Below are 19,168 nucleotides of genomic sequence, written 5' to 3' on the forward strand. Positions count from 1 at the left end.
AATCATATGTGCGCTTACTGATCAGGCTTAATTATCTTGGCAGGGGTTGATTTCGTGGAATATTTCGTAGATTACGTCAGGGTAATAAGGAATATCCTTATCCAGCCGACAAAACATCCACTCGGCTCTTCTCATAGTATCTTCAGAAACCTCGGGAATAGAGTCACCGGTAACTTCAGACAAAAGGTAGGGAATACCTTTGTAATATTTCCCTAGCTTCATTTTTTTCAGCGTTCTTCTTAAACCTTGTGGTGTTGGCTCTTCTAAGTGATCTATAATTTTCTTCTTTACTTGCTCATCAAGATATACGGGCCGATTACCTTGGATGTGACTCATCCAGCCCCTAAAGTATTTTATTCTCTTATAAGGTGTTTTCTTACGACCTCCATTGGCGTAATATTGCTCTCTGGTACCATTTGGTACGGCGTTTGTGATATTTTTTTTCACACTCGTAACACTGTGCTGACGTGTCATCTTCTATTTGCATCTTCTTACCACAGCGAATATACTTATTTGGCTTGGTGGGCTTAAAGCGGGGCTTAAGACATTTTACACAAAAATCATAAATTGGACTGAATTCTTTACATTCGTGTATTGTATATAGAACAAATATTTGAACTTAGTAATGCGGGGCACCGATAAAACCCGAACTGAGTTCCGTTCTACTAGTTGCACGAGAAAACCATAAGATTTCCTTTTAATAATAAACATGAAAAAATTAAAGAGGAAATTGGAGTAACCTTTAGGAGACAGAGCGAAAATCTCAAGAAAACATCTATGAGCATGTCTTGGTGACGTGGCGTACTTAGTGTGTGTTCTTCAGCCAACAAAAAACACAACAAAATCCTCAAATATTTTTGAAATTTTGTTCATCATCGTTCTAGTTTTACCATTAAAAAACAACAAAGTTTTGATACTTAGTATAGTAATGTTCACAACAGCAAAATCAATGAGAAACGTTTTTACAAAAACTGTTTTTGATAGCTGAAATTTGCATAAATAAATAGATCACTTTTATTTAAGTGTCTAGTCGTTCTAGCGCTTTCACATTTTTCACTCACAAACACTACCTTTATTTAATATTCTATGCACACAACGCTCAACTCATATGTTGATTTTTATGGAGGGAGGAAACCGGAGAACCAGGAGAAAACCCTCGTAGCATAGGAGAGAACAACACATCAAACAAACTCATATATATTCACATGTGACGACCGCAGGGCTCGTACCAGCGACCCGACCCGTTGGATTCACAACGGTGAAAGACGACGCGTTAGCCGCGAACGCCACCCATGCTACCCCTAAGTTACAGTCAGAATGGCTAAAGCTTACAGTCAAATTAGATCATGCGCACGGGGGAAAATGTGATAACCTGCACGAATCAAGAGAATATGAAGTAAGATTATGTATGAAGCATCGCCAAAATAATATATTTTTTCTCTTCTTGGCTTGTTATTTACAAACACCTACTTTAGATATCTACTAAGAATATATTTCTTGCGAGAAAAAGGGATTTTTATCGTTATTAAGTGCGCCAACCTACCTTTTTTCTCTAAACAAATTACCTGTATCCGCCATTTTTTACATTCTCGCATAGATAAATTCCTGTAGAATGCATCCACAATGGCCGATTTGATTACGTGACCTCTTAGTGCAAGTCGCCTATTCGTCAGAGCTAATCAATCAGTTTTCAAAACGGTTCTTTATATGAGACATTAAAAGTAACACTCTATTACATTGTTTGCACTCTAATTATTTACACTAGTTAATAGCATATTAACGTTTTGCTTTTTGATAGGAATCATGCCTACTTCTGCTCAATCATTTTTTGAGAACGATCCTCCTCATGGTAAAGTCAAACGAGTCATGTGGTTCAAATACCTTCAGGCTTTTGTCGCAAAGACGCAACAATCGACAAGCGTAGGCAAGACCATTATATGTGATGTGTTTGCAGGGCGTGGAGTTTACGACAATAATTGGAGCTCAACCTTTACAGATTATGGTTCCCCACTGATTGCACTGCGAGCAGCAATCGGGTATTTTGTACACAGAAATAACTTGCCAAATAACTTCGAGCCAATTATTGATGCCAATCCAGATTACACCGAAGACGAAACCTCATTCCTGGGGGAGTATAAAATCAATTTATATTTTGTGGAACAAAATCGAAACAACTACGAATCTCTCGTGGATAACATAATATTGTTTTTCAATTTTCATGGCATTAATGTCATTAAATCATTACCAGCCTCTAACCGAGCGTGTGTTTCAAGCATGGATGAGGATTTTCCTATTCGTTGTAACATATGTAAATGCAAGTTTGAAGATTTTCCTGCACCAGCTTTACACGATAACACACGCATGGTAACCTTCATCGACCCGTTTGGATTTGTAATGATTCCATGGCGAAGAGTCTCCGATTTCGTTGGAGAACACAAGGAACTTTACATCAACCTTATGACATCCTTCATGCACAGGCTTTTCACCCAGAATCGCGATAGAATAGGCGAGGTTTTTGGGATGGAGCCCGATGTACTAGAGACCTTTAGAAATGATGACGAAAGTGATTTTGTGAATACTTTGGCCGACTTGTACGTTGAAAAGCTCCGCGAAAGTAGCGACTATGCACTTACATTTGAAATGAAGGACATAAGGAATAGGAGACTGTACCATTTGATTTTTGCCACAAGCCACATCAAAGGGTTAAAGGCGATGAAAGAATCGTTCAACCGAGGTACCCAAGAGCAAAATACATTCTCTCTCTCTGACTACAAGATCTTAAAGAACGACATTCCTTTAGATTTAGATCTTAGAAATAAACAAAAACCGATGCAAGTTGCAAATGTCATTTTTGATAAATTCTGGGGTGAAAGATACGTTCGTATCCGAGATATTGAGGATTTTGTATGGCTTAAAACACCTTATGTGTATAGAAAGAAACCACTGGCCATCTTGGAGAGGGGAGGAAAGATTGAGAATGTTGTTGACACCTCTTTTAGATCTGCAGGAAGAAGGCGACGTACATTTCCTGATCATACTGAATGGTTAATATCTTTTGCTGGGGACCAGTAATAGTTTACACGTGCACACCACAGAGGTGGGGCACTCATTTTCCAGCAGCTATTTCCAAACGATCCAGAGGCATTCTACTCTAAAGTCCAAAGAAAATTAGAAAGCCTTCTCGTATGAACCCATAAAGAGTTTCACTGCACTGTCAATATATCAAATATTGCCAAGAATTTGTGAAAAACTAAAAACTTTATTGCACTGGTTTAGCCTCCTATAAGTTTGCAAAACTCAAGAATGTGAAAGTTGAACACTAAGACATTTGCATGATGACGTCATTTTACTACCTCTACCAAAATGCATCGCATTTTTTTTCTTATTCAAATTTTGTATTTCCTCATGAGAATAATTAGTATAACGTAACAAATCAGCCTTAAAATGTTTTGTAAAATGTTCTTACATTTTTGCTTTGCAATACAATTCTGTGTTTATTCAATTTTTATCCAAGTAGTTTTAATTCTCGCACTGCAGAACTAGATAATTTTTGTAGAAAATAATACTTAATACCAAAGTAGTTATCTGACAGCAAACATAAACTTACATGTTTTGTAATTATGACACTTTTTCCATTTTACAAGAACATGTTACAATTTTCAGGCTGATCTTGTTCTTATAAAAATGGGGTTTTATTGGTCAAATTTCAGCCTGGTGTTCTTAATCCATTTGTTCTTATATGTGTTTACTGTATACTCTTTTATTTTCCTTCAGGAGAGTAAATTTAAATCTTACTATGAAAATAGATGCCTTTAGTCGAGTGAACTTTCAGTCTACTTTTTTTCCGAATCCTCTATTTATCATATATGTAAACCCTAGCTTCTTCTTTTGCTTGGGATTAGCGTTTTCCAAACTTCTGGACAACTACTAAGTCCCACAATGCACTGAAATTCCAACTTACTGCCAACCGGTTGGCTCAGTTGGTTGAGCATCGGACTTTCGTGCGGAAGGTCGTGGTTCGAGTCCCGGCCGGACCAACACTCAGGGTCTTGGGATAACTGAGTATCGAGAAAGTGCTGCCTTTGTTATTACATCCTCAAATGGTTAGACTTTCAAGTGGCTCGGATGACCACTTTAAATGGCGGTCCCGTCTCTCCACAATTCATCATTGCTAACCAACATCTGAGGGACGTAAAAGAACCACTGAGGACGTAAAGAAACCCTGGCAGTGACTATCCTCAGGGCCTCCACTTCATACTAATCATCTCTCATGCTTGTAAATTGAATAAAAGCAATCTGTCATTCACGACTAAATGTAAAGCGCCTTTGATTCTATTCATATAGAAAGAGCGCTATATGAATTCATAAATCATTATCATTATCATTAACTTGACCCAGCTTTTTCCTCAATCTTGGAATGGCTAATTGGCAATTTTTCCTTTGACAAATGCTTTGTTATACCGCAATGGTTATCTAAAGTCACTATAGACATGTCCGGATATCGAGATCAGGTTTGCCACAGGAATCCCGAATTGTAATTGGCTTTTAATTTGTTTCTTTTTAAGGTAGCAGTGAACACACAAGTTTGCAATATGTATTTTGGTAGAGTGATGTCTAACGAAGTGAGCAGTAGAATTACTTTGTTTACTTTATCGTTTGCGAAAGCCTTGATTTCAAGCGTTTGTTTTCATGATACTTAACCCAAGGTGAAACCTTATGAAACCTAAGCTTTAAAGTGCTACTACGACGAAAATCGCTCAAACTTGGATTCAGCTGAAACTTCCTAAGAATACTCTTTAAAGGTCCAATAATCACTGTATGAAGTGTTTTCTCGATATTCAGTACGAAAGTATGATATTTTTACGATTATTTTTTGGAGTCTGTGACGTTATACACTCAACATCAAACATTGCTACATATATTTCTTTGTATATAAATCCTTAATTTATTTTATTCCTATGAAGCCCAAAGGGTGGCTAATGTGCTTATTTCACATTACTTGTGACTATAATTTATATTTTGGGGTGTTTAGGTATTTCTTTCTCCCTTTACTACTGATATTTTGATCATAAACTACAAAGAAATGTATGTAGCGATTTTCGATGTTGAGTGTATGACGTCACAGACTCCAAAAAATAATCGTAAAAATATCATACTTTCGTCCTGAATATAGAGAAAACACTTCATACAGTGATTATTGGACCTTTAAAGAGTATTCTTAGGAAGTTTCAGCTGAATCCAAGTTTGAGAGATTTTCGTCGTAGTAGCACTTTAAGTCCAACATTGATGTATTGACCCCTTGTACTGAATCCCTAGAGGATTTGTTCTGGGGGACAAAACAATGGATTTTTTTTTAAAGAAAAGACAGCCTATTGTTTTGTCCCCCAGAACAATTCCTCTCTTCGGGACTCATGCAAAGGGTCTATACACCTATGTTAAATAACTTTTAAAAAATAAAATAAACATAAATAAAATAAAATAAAACATTTTATTTTCTCTTTCTTGAATCCTTTTTTCAGTTTTAAAACCATCTGTACAAGTGATCTTTATTCTATATTAAAGTTTCATAATTATTTATATCTATTATATTTCATTGTGGTATGAGCAAGACTTTAAGGTACTGTGTTGTACAATAAACATTCTAGCTGAAGCTTGTATGCATCAGTGTTAAGGACAAGTTTTTTTGTTGTTTTTTTTGCGTAGTGCTAGCGTTTGAGGAAACTTTCTTCTTCATTAGCATCAAAAATATCATAACAAACAAAATAGATAGTAATCACAGCTCAATGCGTAGATTTTTTTCATTATCTTCCTCATCTTCACTTTCATTATAGTCATAAGTGTTACTTTTTCTTATATCCAAGTCATCATCCACTAGTTTCTTTTCCTCTTTAGGTCCGTGGGGAGGGTCCATGACTCTAGCCAACTCTTTGAGAGCATCCCTTGGTAGGTTTTTTATGTCTTCTTTGGTTAAGTAACTTATTTTATTCACTGATTTTAAAAGCTTTTCAAATGCCACCTCTGGACCAGGCCCCTCTTCGTCTTCATCCATTGAAAGGGACCAAAAATTTTTAAATCCTTCAAGTGTGAGTTTATCTGTCTTTGATCTTTTTAAACCTGTTAAAAGTGTCTCTCTGAGCATTTCCACATTCATATATCCCATCTCTATGAAGTTATCTCCCTTATTGTACGTCCAATGGACATTGACCTTGTCCAGTGTGACAACAGAGTCTAAATCGGCTTTGTCACATCCTTTTGGATTAAAGGTGTTGTTGGTTTCAGTGGTAAAGAGCATTGTCACTGAGATACTTCTGATATAAGACCTCACTTGGTGGATATATTCTGAAAAAATAAAAACATTACATTGAGTTACCAAGAAGACAATCAAGCAAGACATTGATTTTGAAAGACAACCATTCAAATAACCATTAAGTTTATATATCAAATTAAAATAACTGCTGTCAGACAAAAGACTGTGGAATCAATCTTGAGTATGAGAAACAGAAACATAGCTAATAGAAATAACAACCATTTTAAAAATACTTTTTGCTGTAATTTATGAGACCGTCATCTATTATCAGGAAGGGTGTGGTTGAATTTGCTTGCTAAAGCATACCAAAAATCTCACCCTCTGTTTTTGCCTAACCCATTTCTTGTTTTCCATTCTTTTTATCGTAAAAGTGCTGAGATTTTTTTCTGGGATATTTTTGAATGCCCTCCTACCCCCTAATGAGCTTGATTTTTTGAATGACCCGTCCTCCCTAAAATCTCACTGCCCTCCCCTGTAAAAAAGTGTCATATTCTTGTTCTCAGAGTGCAATGGTCAGATTGATTAACAGATTACAAGTTGACAATGTGACAATAATTAATTATTATTCATACCAGATGGCAGAAACACACAGTCACCAGGTTGTAAGGTTGTATATTGCCAAGAGACATTGGCTACTCGTGGATACTCCAGCATGTCTACTTTGTCAGGATCAATCAATGTGAAACCAGAACCAGAAAACTTTGACTGTCAGTAAATAAGATAAAACACAAGAATATGTTATGTACACTACTTTCCTGGTTTAGAATTCTATTGTGTTTTCACCTGCCTTTGGCAAATTGTATAAATTAAAAATAAATTGAATATATTGTTGATTATTTTAATCAATGACATATTTCTGTATATTGGTGGTAAGCATGGTTACCAAACATAATATGTTTTAAATTAAAATCTAACCACTACCATTTCCTATACTATAGTATAGGAGATGATTGCTCAGAACAGAAAATCTTCTTTTTTTTTTTTTTTTTGAACAATGATAGCATAATTTTTTTCATGCTGGGCAAACTTAAAATATAATGAATCAAAATATTATATCAGGAGCATAAATTTCGATGTATTATAGTATTAATATGATGAAATATAAAAATTTACATTTTCTTATGCCAAATACACTCAATTGAAGAATCGTTGTCGGGTTCAGAAACATAGAACATGAAAGCTGAGACCGTACATGGGAAATGACATAATTATATTAAAATTCATTCATTTGCGCCATCTATGCAGTTGGTTTAGAATGCCAAAAGGGTATTAAAAACAGTGGATGATGCCATGGGTTGCCGGTCACAGCATGCATCTAGTTAATGTACTTCCCATGTGCCATTTCGGTCTCAGCTTTTATGTTCTATGTTTCTGAACCCAACAATGATTCTTCAATTGAGTGTATATAGATCAAAAATTACCCTTCTTTCCATATATAGATCGTCAACGTGCTGCTGGTTAATCAACATCCAATCTTTTTGCCCAGCAACAAGACAGTGCAAAATATGATCTGCATCGAAGTGGATGACAGACCGCGTTCCTCCTGAACTCATCCAGAAGTTTGTCTCGTGAATATAATCCACAAACGAACCACACAATAGACATGATGGCACCTGTAAAATAATATCTCACCTCAATAAATTGACAATTAAAAATTAAAGAAAAAAGATATGGTGTTGATTGTATCCACGAAAAAAGATAAAATAAATTTTAAAATGAAGGTATAACATGAAAGCGAGGCCAGTAGGGCTGGTTGTTATGGCATTTTTTTCTAATTTCAAACTAAAGTAGTTTTTTTACTCTTTCATATTCCACTAAATATTATAAATATAATTTCCAAAGTAAAAAGTCATTTTATTGTCAGCGAAAATTTCAGTTTACCCAACAGTAAGGCATGACGTACAAACATTTCTTTAACAAGAAAAAACAAGTTATTTTTCCAGTTCAACTAAAATTACCTGAATATCTTTCCTCATGGGATCAGGCAAGACCGTAACAACATACACATCTTTTTCGTTATAATTATCAATAAAAGTCCCCAACGTTGTCCTCTGAGCTGAAAAACTTCGGTTTTCCTTTTTCAGTTCAATTAAAACGTCTAAATCTCCATAATGATCTTTCAAATATTCATCGACCCAGTTTGAAATTGCTGAGGATTTTGAGACGGCCTGTCGAAAGACTGCTGGTTTATTTTGACTAACATGGTTATTCCAAAACTCTTTAGGATGTAGTACAGTCTTGTATTCCTTTACATGGCCATCTGGAGGTCTTTGGTATCCAAATGGCTTGAGATGCCCTGTTGGGATCGAAGGGTTGTCACTTGGTATGATTTTTGGAGGAAATTCAGGGAATTCCGGGTTTTTGGTCTGACTATCGACTGTAGTCACGTAAAGACAAAGGACAAAAATGGCGTAAAACTTCCTCAGTAACGTAAAGAAGACTGTTATCATGGCCATTGGCTTCTGTATTTGATTCTTTTGATGTCAACTAGTTGGGTACACTTCCTACACGAGATTATAATTAGTGAAACGAAGACTATGAGTGACGATGAGTGACAGCTGTTATGAGCTCAGCTGACAACCTCCGACCATGTACCGAAAATATACCGAAGGTGACCGTAAAGGATTCGCTACCTTTACGACAATCTCCGAAAACCAGATTTGTAGAGGTTTTGTTAGAAAATATTTGCTTTCCTTGATTTCTCCACTAACTTTCTTCAAAGGCGTAAAAATGAACCAAGACTTAGCTCGTGAGAGATCAAAAGCGTCTTTCAATGTCGAAGAGCTTACGAATCTCCTGGACGAAGGACCGGCTAGAACTGCTCGACGCCGATATCTCGGTAAGTACATACTTTAGTATTTACGCACACAAGCTTGTGTTTATTTTTACCTTTGTTGTGATTTTCTACAAATTTTCTTTTTAGACCACAGATTGCACAATCATTTCGAAGTCTTTAAAGTCTTGTTTTATTCACATCCCCTCCTTAGAGATGAACAAAAAAGCCTTAATTTTTTTTCTAGTAAAAAGCTTCACCCCTTGAAACATCCTATAGTGACGGTGGATGTGATCAGTGCCATGACCCCTCCCCCCCAAAATATCTTAATGAATCCAAATTATATCAAAGAACCAATCAATTTTTTTTCTTTTCTAATTTCTCAACAGAAAGCATCATCATTAATGATCCAGAATTTGACAATGCAGACAATTTTTTTGATAGTCGAGAGGAATCCTATGAAAGATCCTTAAAGAGAGGGTTACAATTTTTGGATGTCCAAAGGAAGCATAACATAGTTGATCCTGAGGAAATTGAAATTTTGAAAAGGTAAATAGAGCGGTTTCGTATGGGTGGTAAGCATATCCAGTAATTCAGGATCCACCTAGCCTACCTAGGCCCCCTCCTCTCCCCCTCTTCAAAGCACGACAACATAGGCTAGGATCCACCCATAATGTTTAGTTTTGTTTGCAGTAACTATGCATTGCAGCTACATGTGTATGCTGCAGTACAGCTACGGATTTGCTTTATCATATCCCACTCATGCATATACCAAACCCGCTCTAATAACAATTACACTACTCTTCTCATTTGAGTCTGGTATAAGGTCGAAGGTTTGTCATATAGACTTAGAGCTTGTGCCTGTGGATATATAGGGGAGGTTATTTCTTTGAACATCTTGCATAATACAATGTCAAACAGGATACGTACCCTATTAGCAGAGTCTTCCTCTGCATGAGTGCAGGGTATATATGAACAAAGGTGAGATGACAGTTGAGCTAACACCTTAAGAGTGTTAAACAGTCTCGATTTGAGGTCTAGTCATCCCCCGTGTATGTTTCCAAGGCAACTGCCAATATTACCACATTTATGAGAACGCTTTCTTATTATTGGCTGAATTTGTGTTGCATGAGACATTATAGTAATAACTGTTTATTGCATCAGTTGTATTGTAATATAAGACAAGAATCCCAAATGATTTTGCAGGGTGTGGAATGGGGGTGAGCATCCATTTCATCTGAAACTCATGGTCACTCAAAAATTTCAGTTTAATTTGGCATTATTTCAAGAAATTACTCAAAAGGGGTCACACTCTCAAAGATTCGGCAGTGAAATATGAGAAAATTTCATTTCAAACATAACTCAGCCTAATGTATTAAGATATTAATTGGTAGTTGTTTGTTATTAGGTCTATTGGATCGGCATTACCCAGTAGTTTGAATGATACTATGTTTATTCCTGCAATTAAGGTACTTAGTGCTAATATAGTATTATTTATAGTATGCATATTGCCTGCTTGTAAATAATCAGCAAAAATTTAAACACTGTGGCAGCTACCAGTAGTCATGATAGCTGGTGAAATTAGTTTTAACTTGGCCATACCTTCACTAGTCATTCCTTTCATTTATATATGTTTTGTGGGTCAATTGATTGATGTATTCAATTTATCAAATAATTAACTGAACTGAATTAGTAGTTGTTTGACATTTTGTATTTTATATTAGAATATTGGAACAAAGGAACAAATTGACAAGTGGTTACCGCTGGCAGAACATAACAGTATTGTTGGTACATATGCACAGACAGAACTTGGACATGGTAAATTACATGAATAAGATATGCATCCTATGGTAGTTTAGGGGTACATGTAATTGCACTAGTCATGTAAATTTTTAAAAACAATGTCAAGTTGAAAAGGTTAAACTGCCATAAGGCATTTCATAATAGATATCCTGGCAATTTGCATACAGACAAAGTAGCTTTAATTATTCAATGTTTGTCAGCTGCAAAACTGCAATACGCATAATATATGTTTTCTCTTCCCTCAATCTCTCCTATTTTCCCAATTTGGTTTATTTCTGCAGTTTCAGCTTTTATTTCTCTTCCACTCTTTCCCCTTATGTTTTCTTACTCTCCTTCCTTCTTTCTTTTCTTTTTTTTCCTTCCTTCTTTCTAGCTTTCTTCCTTTCTCTCTCTCTTCTCTATCTTTCTTCCTTTTTTTAAATCTCTGTTTCTGACTGCCTATCAAGTCGTTTGTCATTTTCTTTTCTCTTTACATTATTATCTGATTAGGAAAACAGTGAACTTTGATGATGACCTGCTCTCTCTCTTTATACTGATTTGTATTTCTCAACCAGGAACCAATGTCAGAGGACTAGAAACAACAGCTACATATGACAAGAGAACACAGGAGTTTGTTATGCACAGTCCTTCTCTCACTGCTTGCAAGTGGTGGCCTGGTTGCTGTAAGTGATAAAAGAATTTTTGTTTTTGGCATCTCAAGCATAGTGTATGAGCTGCACATTCTTGACATTACAGTCGACTTCCGTCTGTTAATAATCAGCTGCTCTTAAATGAAGCCAAGCCTGTACTGTAAATGAGTCTGATCTTAAATAAATGCAAACCATTTAAATGACAAACAAATGGGTCTGTATTTGAGAATCACTGCTGCAATATTTACTGAATGACACAAAGGACTATATCAAGTCCTTGTAAAGATATACAAATATGCAGCCTTTTATTATTTACTTTTAACTTCTATATTTTCCTTCCAGTGGGCCATTCATCCACGCATGCTATAACTGTTGCGAGGTTGATCATAGACAGTCAAGATCATGGAATACACTTCTTTATTGTGCCACTGAGAGATATGAAGACACATAAGCCTCTTCCAGGTCAAAATATTTTAGAAAATGATTAATTTAGGATAGTGTGTACGGGCCACACTAAATAATATATTAAGTAAAAATAACAGAGGAAGCTAATGGGTGAACCAAGAAGGTGAACTAATAGCAAATAATTTAACAAGAACTGGTGTTGAACCCTTTGGGGGGGGGGGGGGTACCCTGTTTATGACAAAAAAACTCAAATTTGTAGACCCTGATAACTATAAAAGATATAATTTATTGCATTGAGTACCTGTTTCAATTATCATGTCATCTCTTGTATCATTTTTTTTACAACCATGATAACCAGCTTCGGTCAATATCAAAGTAGAAACCCTGAATATGACAGGAAACTCAGGACGAACTTTGAACTTGAGTGAAATTGCATGCCCTGTTATGACAAGAAGCTCGAAAACCATACCCTGTTCAGGGGATCATCCCCGTATAGTCTATATATGGGAGTAACCCCCCCCCCCCCCCCCGCCCCCAGGTGTTGAACTGACAGCCATTTGTTCAAGATTGAGTGTAGTTTGCTGGAGCTTTGCTGGAGCAACTCATATACACAATATCTACTTTAAATTGAATTTGACCTCATAAAAGTCCCCATAATCAAAGGTAGCACAGCAGTAGTGCCCTCCGGCTCACCTCTTGGGTCTCACTGATTCCTGGACTTGTATTATAATGTTAGTGAAGCTAGCAGGATCTCTTGCTGGATTCAAGAATCTGTGAGTTCATCAATCATGATTGTTTTTGTTTTTTTACTATTATTTCAACAATTATAGGCATAAAAATTGGAGATATAGGTCCGAAACTTTCACTTTTCTTCAATGGGACAGATAATGGTTACCTTTTGCTTGATCATGTCCGTATACCAAGAGAAAATATGCTGATGGGAGCAGCCAAGGTAATGATAAATAATTGCCTAATAATCCCTGAATCACCAAATAGCACTTTATTTTAAAGTCATATTATGAAAATAAAAAATGGAACTCAACATAGATTTGAAAATGTCCAAAAATAAACACGTGGAGTAGATAGAGCCCTGGGGGGGGGGGGGGGGGGAGGGAGAGGGGGAGGGGGGTACTCCACAAGGGATTTGGGTAGGGGTGTTCCGCTGGGATTCTGAAAGGGGTACCCTGTTTATGATGAAAAAAATTCAAATTTGTAGACCCTGTTTATGACAAAAGATATAATCAATATTGCACTGAGTTTCTGTTTCAATTATCATGTCAGCTCGCGTATCGCTTTTTGAAGACCATAGTAACCAGTTTCAGTCAATACAAAAGTAGAAACCCTGAATATGGCAGGAAACTCAGGAAGAACTTGGAAATTGAGTGAAATTGCATACCCTGTTTATGACAAAAAGCTTGAAAAACCATACCCTGTTCAGCGGTCGATTATCCCTGTATAGTCCATATGTGGGAGTACCCACCCCCCCCCCCCCCCAGGGATGGAGCCATATACATACTAAAGGGATGATATAAGTGGTGGTGACAAAGGCAATGATGATTAATGATGTTGACAATGATAATAATTTGCCTGATATTTTACATAATTAAGGTATCTCTAGATGGGAAGTTCACTGAACCTAAGAACTCCAAAATTCTTTATGGAACAATGATGTATGTGAGAGCAGCCATTCCTTCAGATACCTTCAACCTATTGTCAAGAGCTGTTACTATAGCAATACGCTACAGTGCTGTCAGAAGGCAAAGTGAACTAAAGGAAGGGTAAATATCTGTGATGTTGCATGCTTGTTCAAATTAAAGTTGGAAATTTAGGTTTGCATAACAGCAGTACACTTGCCTCTCGCCTCTTGGGTCTTGGGCTTGATTGGACTCAGGACTCGGCATTCCATGTGAGTAAAGTTCTCTCTCTGTTAGGTTTTTCTTAATTCAACGGTAATTCTTGGGGTTTCCTCTATACTCCAAAACCTACTGTGGTTTAGCCATCATCTAATAGATAGATTGGTTCAAAGGTTGTGTTAGGGTTTTTTAATTATTTTGACATCTTTAAATTTAAGTTGTTTGAAACAAAAAACAAAACAAAATAAACAAAAAAAAAACAAAAACAAAAAAAACAAAAACAAAAAACAAACAAACAAAAAAAAACAAAAAAAACAAAACAAAATTAGTGCAAATTCTATTTACTTGTTATTACTTTTTATTACACTTCTAGAGAAGGTGAACTTCAAGTAATAGACTTCAAAACTCAACAGTACAGGTTGTTGCCTGCATTAGCCACTTCATATGCCTTCAAGTTTGCTGCTGTTCGAGTGTTGAGAGAATATTACACATTGAAAAATAAGATGTCAGTAGGGGATTTTTCAAGTCTTCCTGAGGTGAGCTTGACATATTTATGGAAGTACTGTGGTTCATGGAAGCAATATTATGAAAGACAGAGACAGTAAACAGAAGAGGAGCATGAGTGCACTCTTCTTCCTTAAAATCTATTTTCCCAATTTTGTAAAAATCTCTTTTGTGTCTGCTTTGCTCTTCTGTTCTCTCCTCTATTTTGCGAATGGTCCTTTCCCAAAGTAGCCAGGAGAGCAGGCATTCTTTTGATGGGTTTGAGGAAGAATCAGGGTTTTGGGGTTCCTGTTTTGACCAAGGGCCTGCGAGAAAAATCTCGCTTGTTCCAAAGTTCCCCCAAAACCCCGGTTTTTCCCCAAACCCAAAAGAACGCCTACTTTGCAGGCTATTCCCAAAGCAAATCAGTTCATTGGCCTACATTATTGCATATTCTTTTTACTCTTTTTCTCTTGTTTTTTTTATAGATGCATTCCATCACTAGCAGTTTAAAGGCATTTATTACTGGACAGGGCCTTAAGTATTCAGAGAATTGTCGACTTTGTTGTGGAGGGCATGGATACTCTGTTTTTAGTATGTTGCCTGACATCTACATGTTGATTAATGCTTCTTGTACTTATGAAGGAGATAATGTCGTGCTTTTCCTTCAAGTTGCGAGGTAAAATTTTCTATGTGCTTGATTAGTAGGTAGACAGTACCGAAATAAGTTATCGGAGTGCCTCATTGAACAAATTTGGTCCCTTTCAGGCTCTCTAAAATAATTGTTTTAATTAGATAAAAGGAACTGGAATAAGTTAGTGGAGTTCCTCAATGATCAATTTTTGGTCCCTTTTTGGGCACTCCAAATATTGTTGTATTAGATACAGGACATTGAAGTAAGTTATTGGAGTGCCTCAGTGCTCAGTTTTGGGTCCCCTTTTATTTGATATAAGGCTCTGGAGTCAGACATATAAACAGCTCTATACACCAAAGTAAACTGTTTTCATTGGCTGAGAGAATCAACTAATTGCTTGAAAAATTGAAAGTTGCTCGTAATGCTTTATAAATATATTTTGATTCTAACGCTTCTGTAACGCTGCATGAGCTTTAAACGCAAAATTCGTGCAACATTTGTTTTTGTCTGTAATTGCAGAGACCTCTCAGCTTTAGTAATTATAGTTGCATTCATAATCTCATCGCAAAAATTCCAAATGTTTTCTCCTCAGGTATCTGTTGAAGTGTGTGAATTCAGCCCGATCTGGCAAAGACCTACCTTCTACAGTATCGTATCTCAATGACCATGATAATGGTATGGCCAGTAACGCCACTACAACAGAACAGTTTTTAGACCCAAGTGTTCAATTAAAACTCTACAGTAACAGATCAAAAAGGTATGAGGAAAAATTCAGTAAAGTCTGTTTTACTTACAGAGCTTCTCAATCACACGCGCGAAATCGTGAAAAAAAAATTCGAGAGTTTTGGTGGACGCCAATCAAAGTCTTCCCCAGCAATGTCGGAAAACACAAAGCTTTTAAGGGTACGTGCCTATGGAATGTCATGGAAACGCATTGATTGACGTCCACCAAAATCTACTTCGTCACGATGGCAAATTGTACGATTTCACGTGTGTGATTGAGCGAGCAAGAGCACCGGTACTAGTGATAAGAGAATATCTTGTATGACTGTGAAACAGTATGACATATATCATCACGGTCACGGTACGATGCATTTGAACCAATCACAGCGCATGACATCACAGGCAATAAAAGTACTCAGATGCTGTACTGTCACAGTCAAAGCATGGCGCACCCTAGCTGTGAGTGGCATCTGATTTTATATTAATTTTTGATAGAATGATCACCACTGTAGCAGAGAAGATGCACGCTAAAGTGATGAACGGAATGGACCCAATGGACGCCTGGAATGCATTTTCTGCGGACCTTCTACAGTGCGCCATTGTAAGTTAGTTAGAAAATGTTTCATTTCTTGCCAGGGAATAAGCTCAATCCAAACCTACTGACATGCGCAATACCATTTGATTGACAGGCCCATAGTCACTACCTGACAGTGCTGTATTATACAGATTTTCTTCGAACTGGTCTGGCCAACGTCAGCCGACCAATAGCTCGAGTCCTTAAACTCATGTCAGACATTTATGCTCTGCATGGAATAGTAGAGAACTCCGGTAGCTTTTTAGAGGTAAGCAGTTTTCAGCAACACGAAAACTTACGAGGGAAGCCTTAGAATATAGAATAAGTTCACTGATAACAATATTCTCTTGTAATTCTACAGAACGGCGTGTTGAATGTAAAGCAAGTGGCTTTGATAAGAGAGCAGCTGAATTTACTTCTGGAGCAACTCAGGTTGGTAAAGATTTAGTGTCAACAACCGTTTCTCACTCCTTACCCCACCTCATCCCCCCCACCCCTCGCCTCGCCTCGGGAGAAAAGGGGGAACTGAGTTTGGGGGAGAGAAGGGGGGAGGACAGGTATTGGTTGCACGCATACTCTTTTTTCCTCTTTATCCCATAATTATGATTATCCATTAATGAGCACATAATCAGGGTTTGGGTATCCTGTGTTTTCCCCCAGACCTGATGCTGTTCCACTAGTAGATGCCTTTGACTACTCTGATCGTCACCTCAACTCTGCCCTGGGCAGATACGATGGGAATGTCTATCAACAGCTCTTCGACTGGGCACAGAGATCACAGCTAAACAGACAACCTGTGAGTTGATTTTAGTTTGTCCTTTTCTGTTTACCTATAACGTTTGCAAAATTTATCAACTGACAGCACGCCGACATATTCCAGTTCTGAGTTCTCTGTTGATCAGGCTTACTCTCCATTTTGTGTAGAATATTCATATGTTCCAGGGAAGGTCCGTATATTTAAAGTGCTACTCTGACGAAAATCGCTCAAACTTGGATTCAGCTGAAACGTCCTAAGAATACTCTTTAAAGGTCCAATAATCACTGTATAAAGTGTCAACATCGAACATCGCTCCATACATTTCTTTGTAGTTTATGATCAAAATATCAGTAGTAAAGGGAGAAAGAAATACGCAAACACCCCAAAATATAAATTATAGCCACAAGTAATGTTAAATAAGCACATTAGCCACCCTTTGGGCTTCATAGGAATAAAATAAATTAAGGATTTATATACAAAGAAATATGTGTAGCAATGTTTGATGTTGAGTGTATGACGTCACAGAATCCAATAAATAATCGTAAAAATATCATACTTTCGTCCTGAATATTGAGAAAACACTTCATACAGTGATTATTGGACCTTTAAAGAGTATTCTTAGTAAGTTTCAGCTGAATCCAAGTTTGAGCGATTTTCGTCAAAGTAGCACTTTAAAGGTTTTTGTATTGTTGAAGTTGTGCGTTCTTTACTTTGAGCCTGGTTCTAGCTACTGACGCAAGAAGACGCAACTCCATGTTCCCACTAGGAAAAGAAGCGACGCATGCGCAAGAGAACGGAAGAGTTTGTTTTTCTTGTGTTGGCTTGCGCTTGTGTTTATGCTCGTGTCAGCTTGCTTCGCTCGTGAGAACCAAGACACTACAAGACACACACTGCGTCATTTCCAACCAGTATATCTAACCTCACAAGCACACGAAAACTTTTCGAATTTCTCTTCTTTACTTTGTACCCTTCTTTTTTTTGGTTTTCAGGTTCTTCCAGCGTATGACAAGTATCTTAAACCCTTGCTACAGAAAGGGAAGGCCAAGTTGTAGAAATCTGTCACAAGATCTAATTTTTAAACAATCTTTAAAAATATATATTTTGATGCAATTTCGCATTCTTTCAGATCGATCTTGGTATCTTGTTTCTGAAAGCCAGGAACTTTGATCGATTAGAAAAGAAAATATAACCATTTTTATATTTGGGGGCGGAACAAATTCATTATGAATACCGGCAGGGCCGTGTTGGATATTTTCAACCAAACTTGATCAAAATGAATTGTGAAAACGATGTCTGTGCAAGCAATAAAAATCTGTTTTTATCATCTTCATACGTGATTAATTTTTTCGGGACGATCGGCGTCGCGTAGAAGTAGGTTTTTGTGGAGACGTAAGTCAACGTGTTTCCATGGCAATGTCAAATCTGCGCAAACCTGCAAATAAAGGCGATTGAAAGCTGGAAGCCAAGCAGAAAAAGAAGGGAAGGAATAAAATAATAAAAAACAAACCGCGTGACAAATTATAGTTTCGCTAAAAGTTATTCTATAATATTGAGCTAAATTGAATTTCCCTTCTACACCGTTCGTATTTCACAGCAAGGCTGTTTCCACGTGTGGTTTGTCTTCCCGTGTGCCTGGTACTTAGATACTCTAGCAACGAATGTAATTAAATCAACAAATTGGTCGTAGTCAAGGTAACAGAAAAATACTACTCGGCCGCCACTTTGGTTGATCTTTCTAGATCTTGTATCAAATATACATGACGTCGGCCATTATTTTGGAAATAGTAGATGATCGCAAACCATGCGCGTATACAGAGAAATCTACTTTGTTAAACTAATCTAATTAGGGAAGTAGCTAGCTAGACACCTCAGGAGATGGTTGTCAAAATACACCTATTTCAGAAATCGTTGTCGCACCAAAAGCCTCAAGCAACAAGCCAAGACCGCAGAGAACGCTGGTACTTTTAGCTGTAGTTAGTTTATTCATGGTGCATTTTCATTTATTGACTTCACAAATTGCTCCAAGCAAGGCTGCTTGAGATGATAAATAGTGGAGAGCTACAGCCACTTGCATGAACCAAGAATAAATAAATTATCATTAAAAGAACCGACGTGCGTTCTCTGGAGCGTTTGCTTGTTACTCGGCAGTTGAGGCTCTTGGTGCGACAACGATCTTCGAAATAGGTGTATATAAACTCTAAGAAATGACACATCAGGGGGGAGGGGA

The 19,168-nt window shown here is 37.0% G+C and overlaps 4 protein-coding genes across 6 annotated transcripts in view; 2 read left to right on the plus strand and 2 right to left on the minus strand.

Moving 5' to 3' along the window:
• Positions 1 to 1,610, minus strand: part of LOC116290087 (structural maintenance of chromosomes flexible hinge domain-containing protein 1) — a 30,749-nt gene extending 29,139 nt beyond the window's left edge. For 2 of the 3 annotated variants that reach the window (XM_031697068.2, XM_031697067.2), the window contains exon 1: positions 198 to 237. In XM_031697068.2, coding sequence (XP_031552928.2) covers positions 198 to 222 — 25 coding nt within the window. In that variant the 5' untranslated portion in view covers positions 223 to 237. Of the gene's footprint in view, positions 1 to 197; positions 238 to 1,543 lie in introns of those variants that run through there. The other variant, XM_031697069.2, reaches the window with a different exon arrangement.
• LOC116290091 (uncharacterized) lies at positions 52 to 4,314 on the plus strand. The gene is made up of 2 exons (XM_031697073.2): positions 52 to 186; positions 1,799 to 4,314. The coding sequence occupies exon 2, from the start codon at positions 1,804 to 1,806 to the stop codon at positions 3,070 to 3,072; it is 1,269 nt and encodes a 422-aa protein (XP_031552933.2). The 5' UTR covers positions 52 to 186; positions 1,799 to 1,803; the 3' UTR covers positions 3,073 to 4,314.
• A 1,155-nt stretch (positions 4,315 to 5,469) lies between these two features.
• LOC116290090 (uncharacterized) lies at positions 5,470 to 8,763 on the minus strand. Its single transcript, XM_031697072.2, has 4 exons — positions 8,266 to 8,763; positions 7,729 to 7,920; positions 6,880 to 7,012; positions 5,470 to 6,339 (listed from the first exon to the last, which is right to left on the minus strand). The coding sequence occupies exons 1-4, from the start codon at positions 8,761 to 8,763 to the stop codon at positions 5,774 to 5,776; spliced, it is 1,389 nt and encodes a 462-aa protein (XP_031552932.1). The 3' UTR covers positions 5,470 to 5,773.
• A 133-nt stretch (positions 8,764 to 8,896) lies between these two features.
• On the plus strand, positions 8,897 to 18,267 carry LOC116290088 (peroxisomal acyl-coenzyme A oxidase 1). The gene is made up of 16 exons (XM_031697070.2): positions 8,897 to 9,146; positions 9,470 to 9,629; positions 10,489 to 10,549; positions 10,805 to 10,898; positions 11,438 to 11,545; positions 11,855 to 11,974; positions 12,748 to 12,869; positions 13,526 to 13,695; positions 14,144 to 14,306; positions 14,742 to 14,932; positions 15,480 to 15,644; positions 16,106 to 16,211; positions 16,300 to 16,452; positions 16,546 to 16,616; positions 16,845 to 16,980; positions 17,931 to 18,267. Exons 1-16 carry the CDS (start codon positions 8,897 to 8,899, stop codon positions 17,991 to 17,993), a joined length of 2,133 nt encoding a protein of 710 aa, XP_031552930.1. The 3' UTR covers positions 17,994 to 18,267.
• Positions 18,268 to 19,168: the final 901 nt, after the last annotated feature.

Source organism: Actinia tenebrosa, unplaced genomic scaffold (genome assembly GCF_029948245.1).
Source record: "Actinia tenebrosa isolate PJP-AT-01 unplaced genomic scaffold, QUT_ActTen_1.0 PGA_scaffold13__45_contigs__length_12533684, whole genome shotgun sequence".
Lineage (NCBI taxonomy): Eukaryota > Metazoa > Cnidaria > Anthozoa > Actiniaria > Actiniidae > Actinia > Actinia tenebrosa.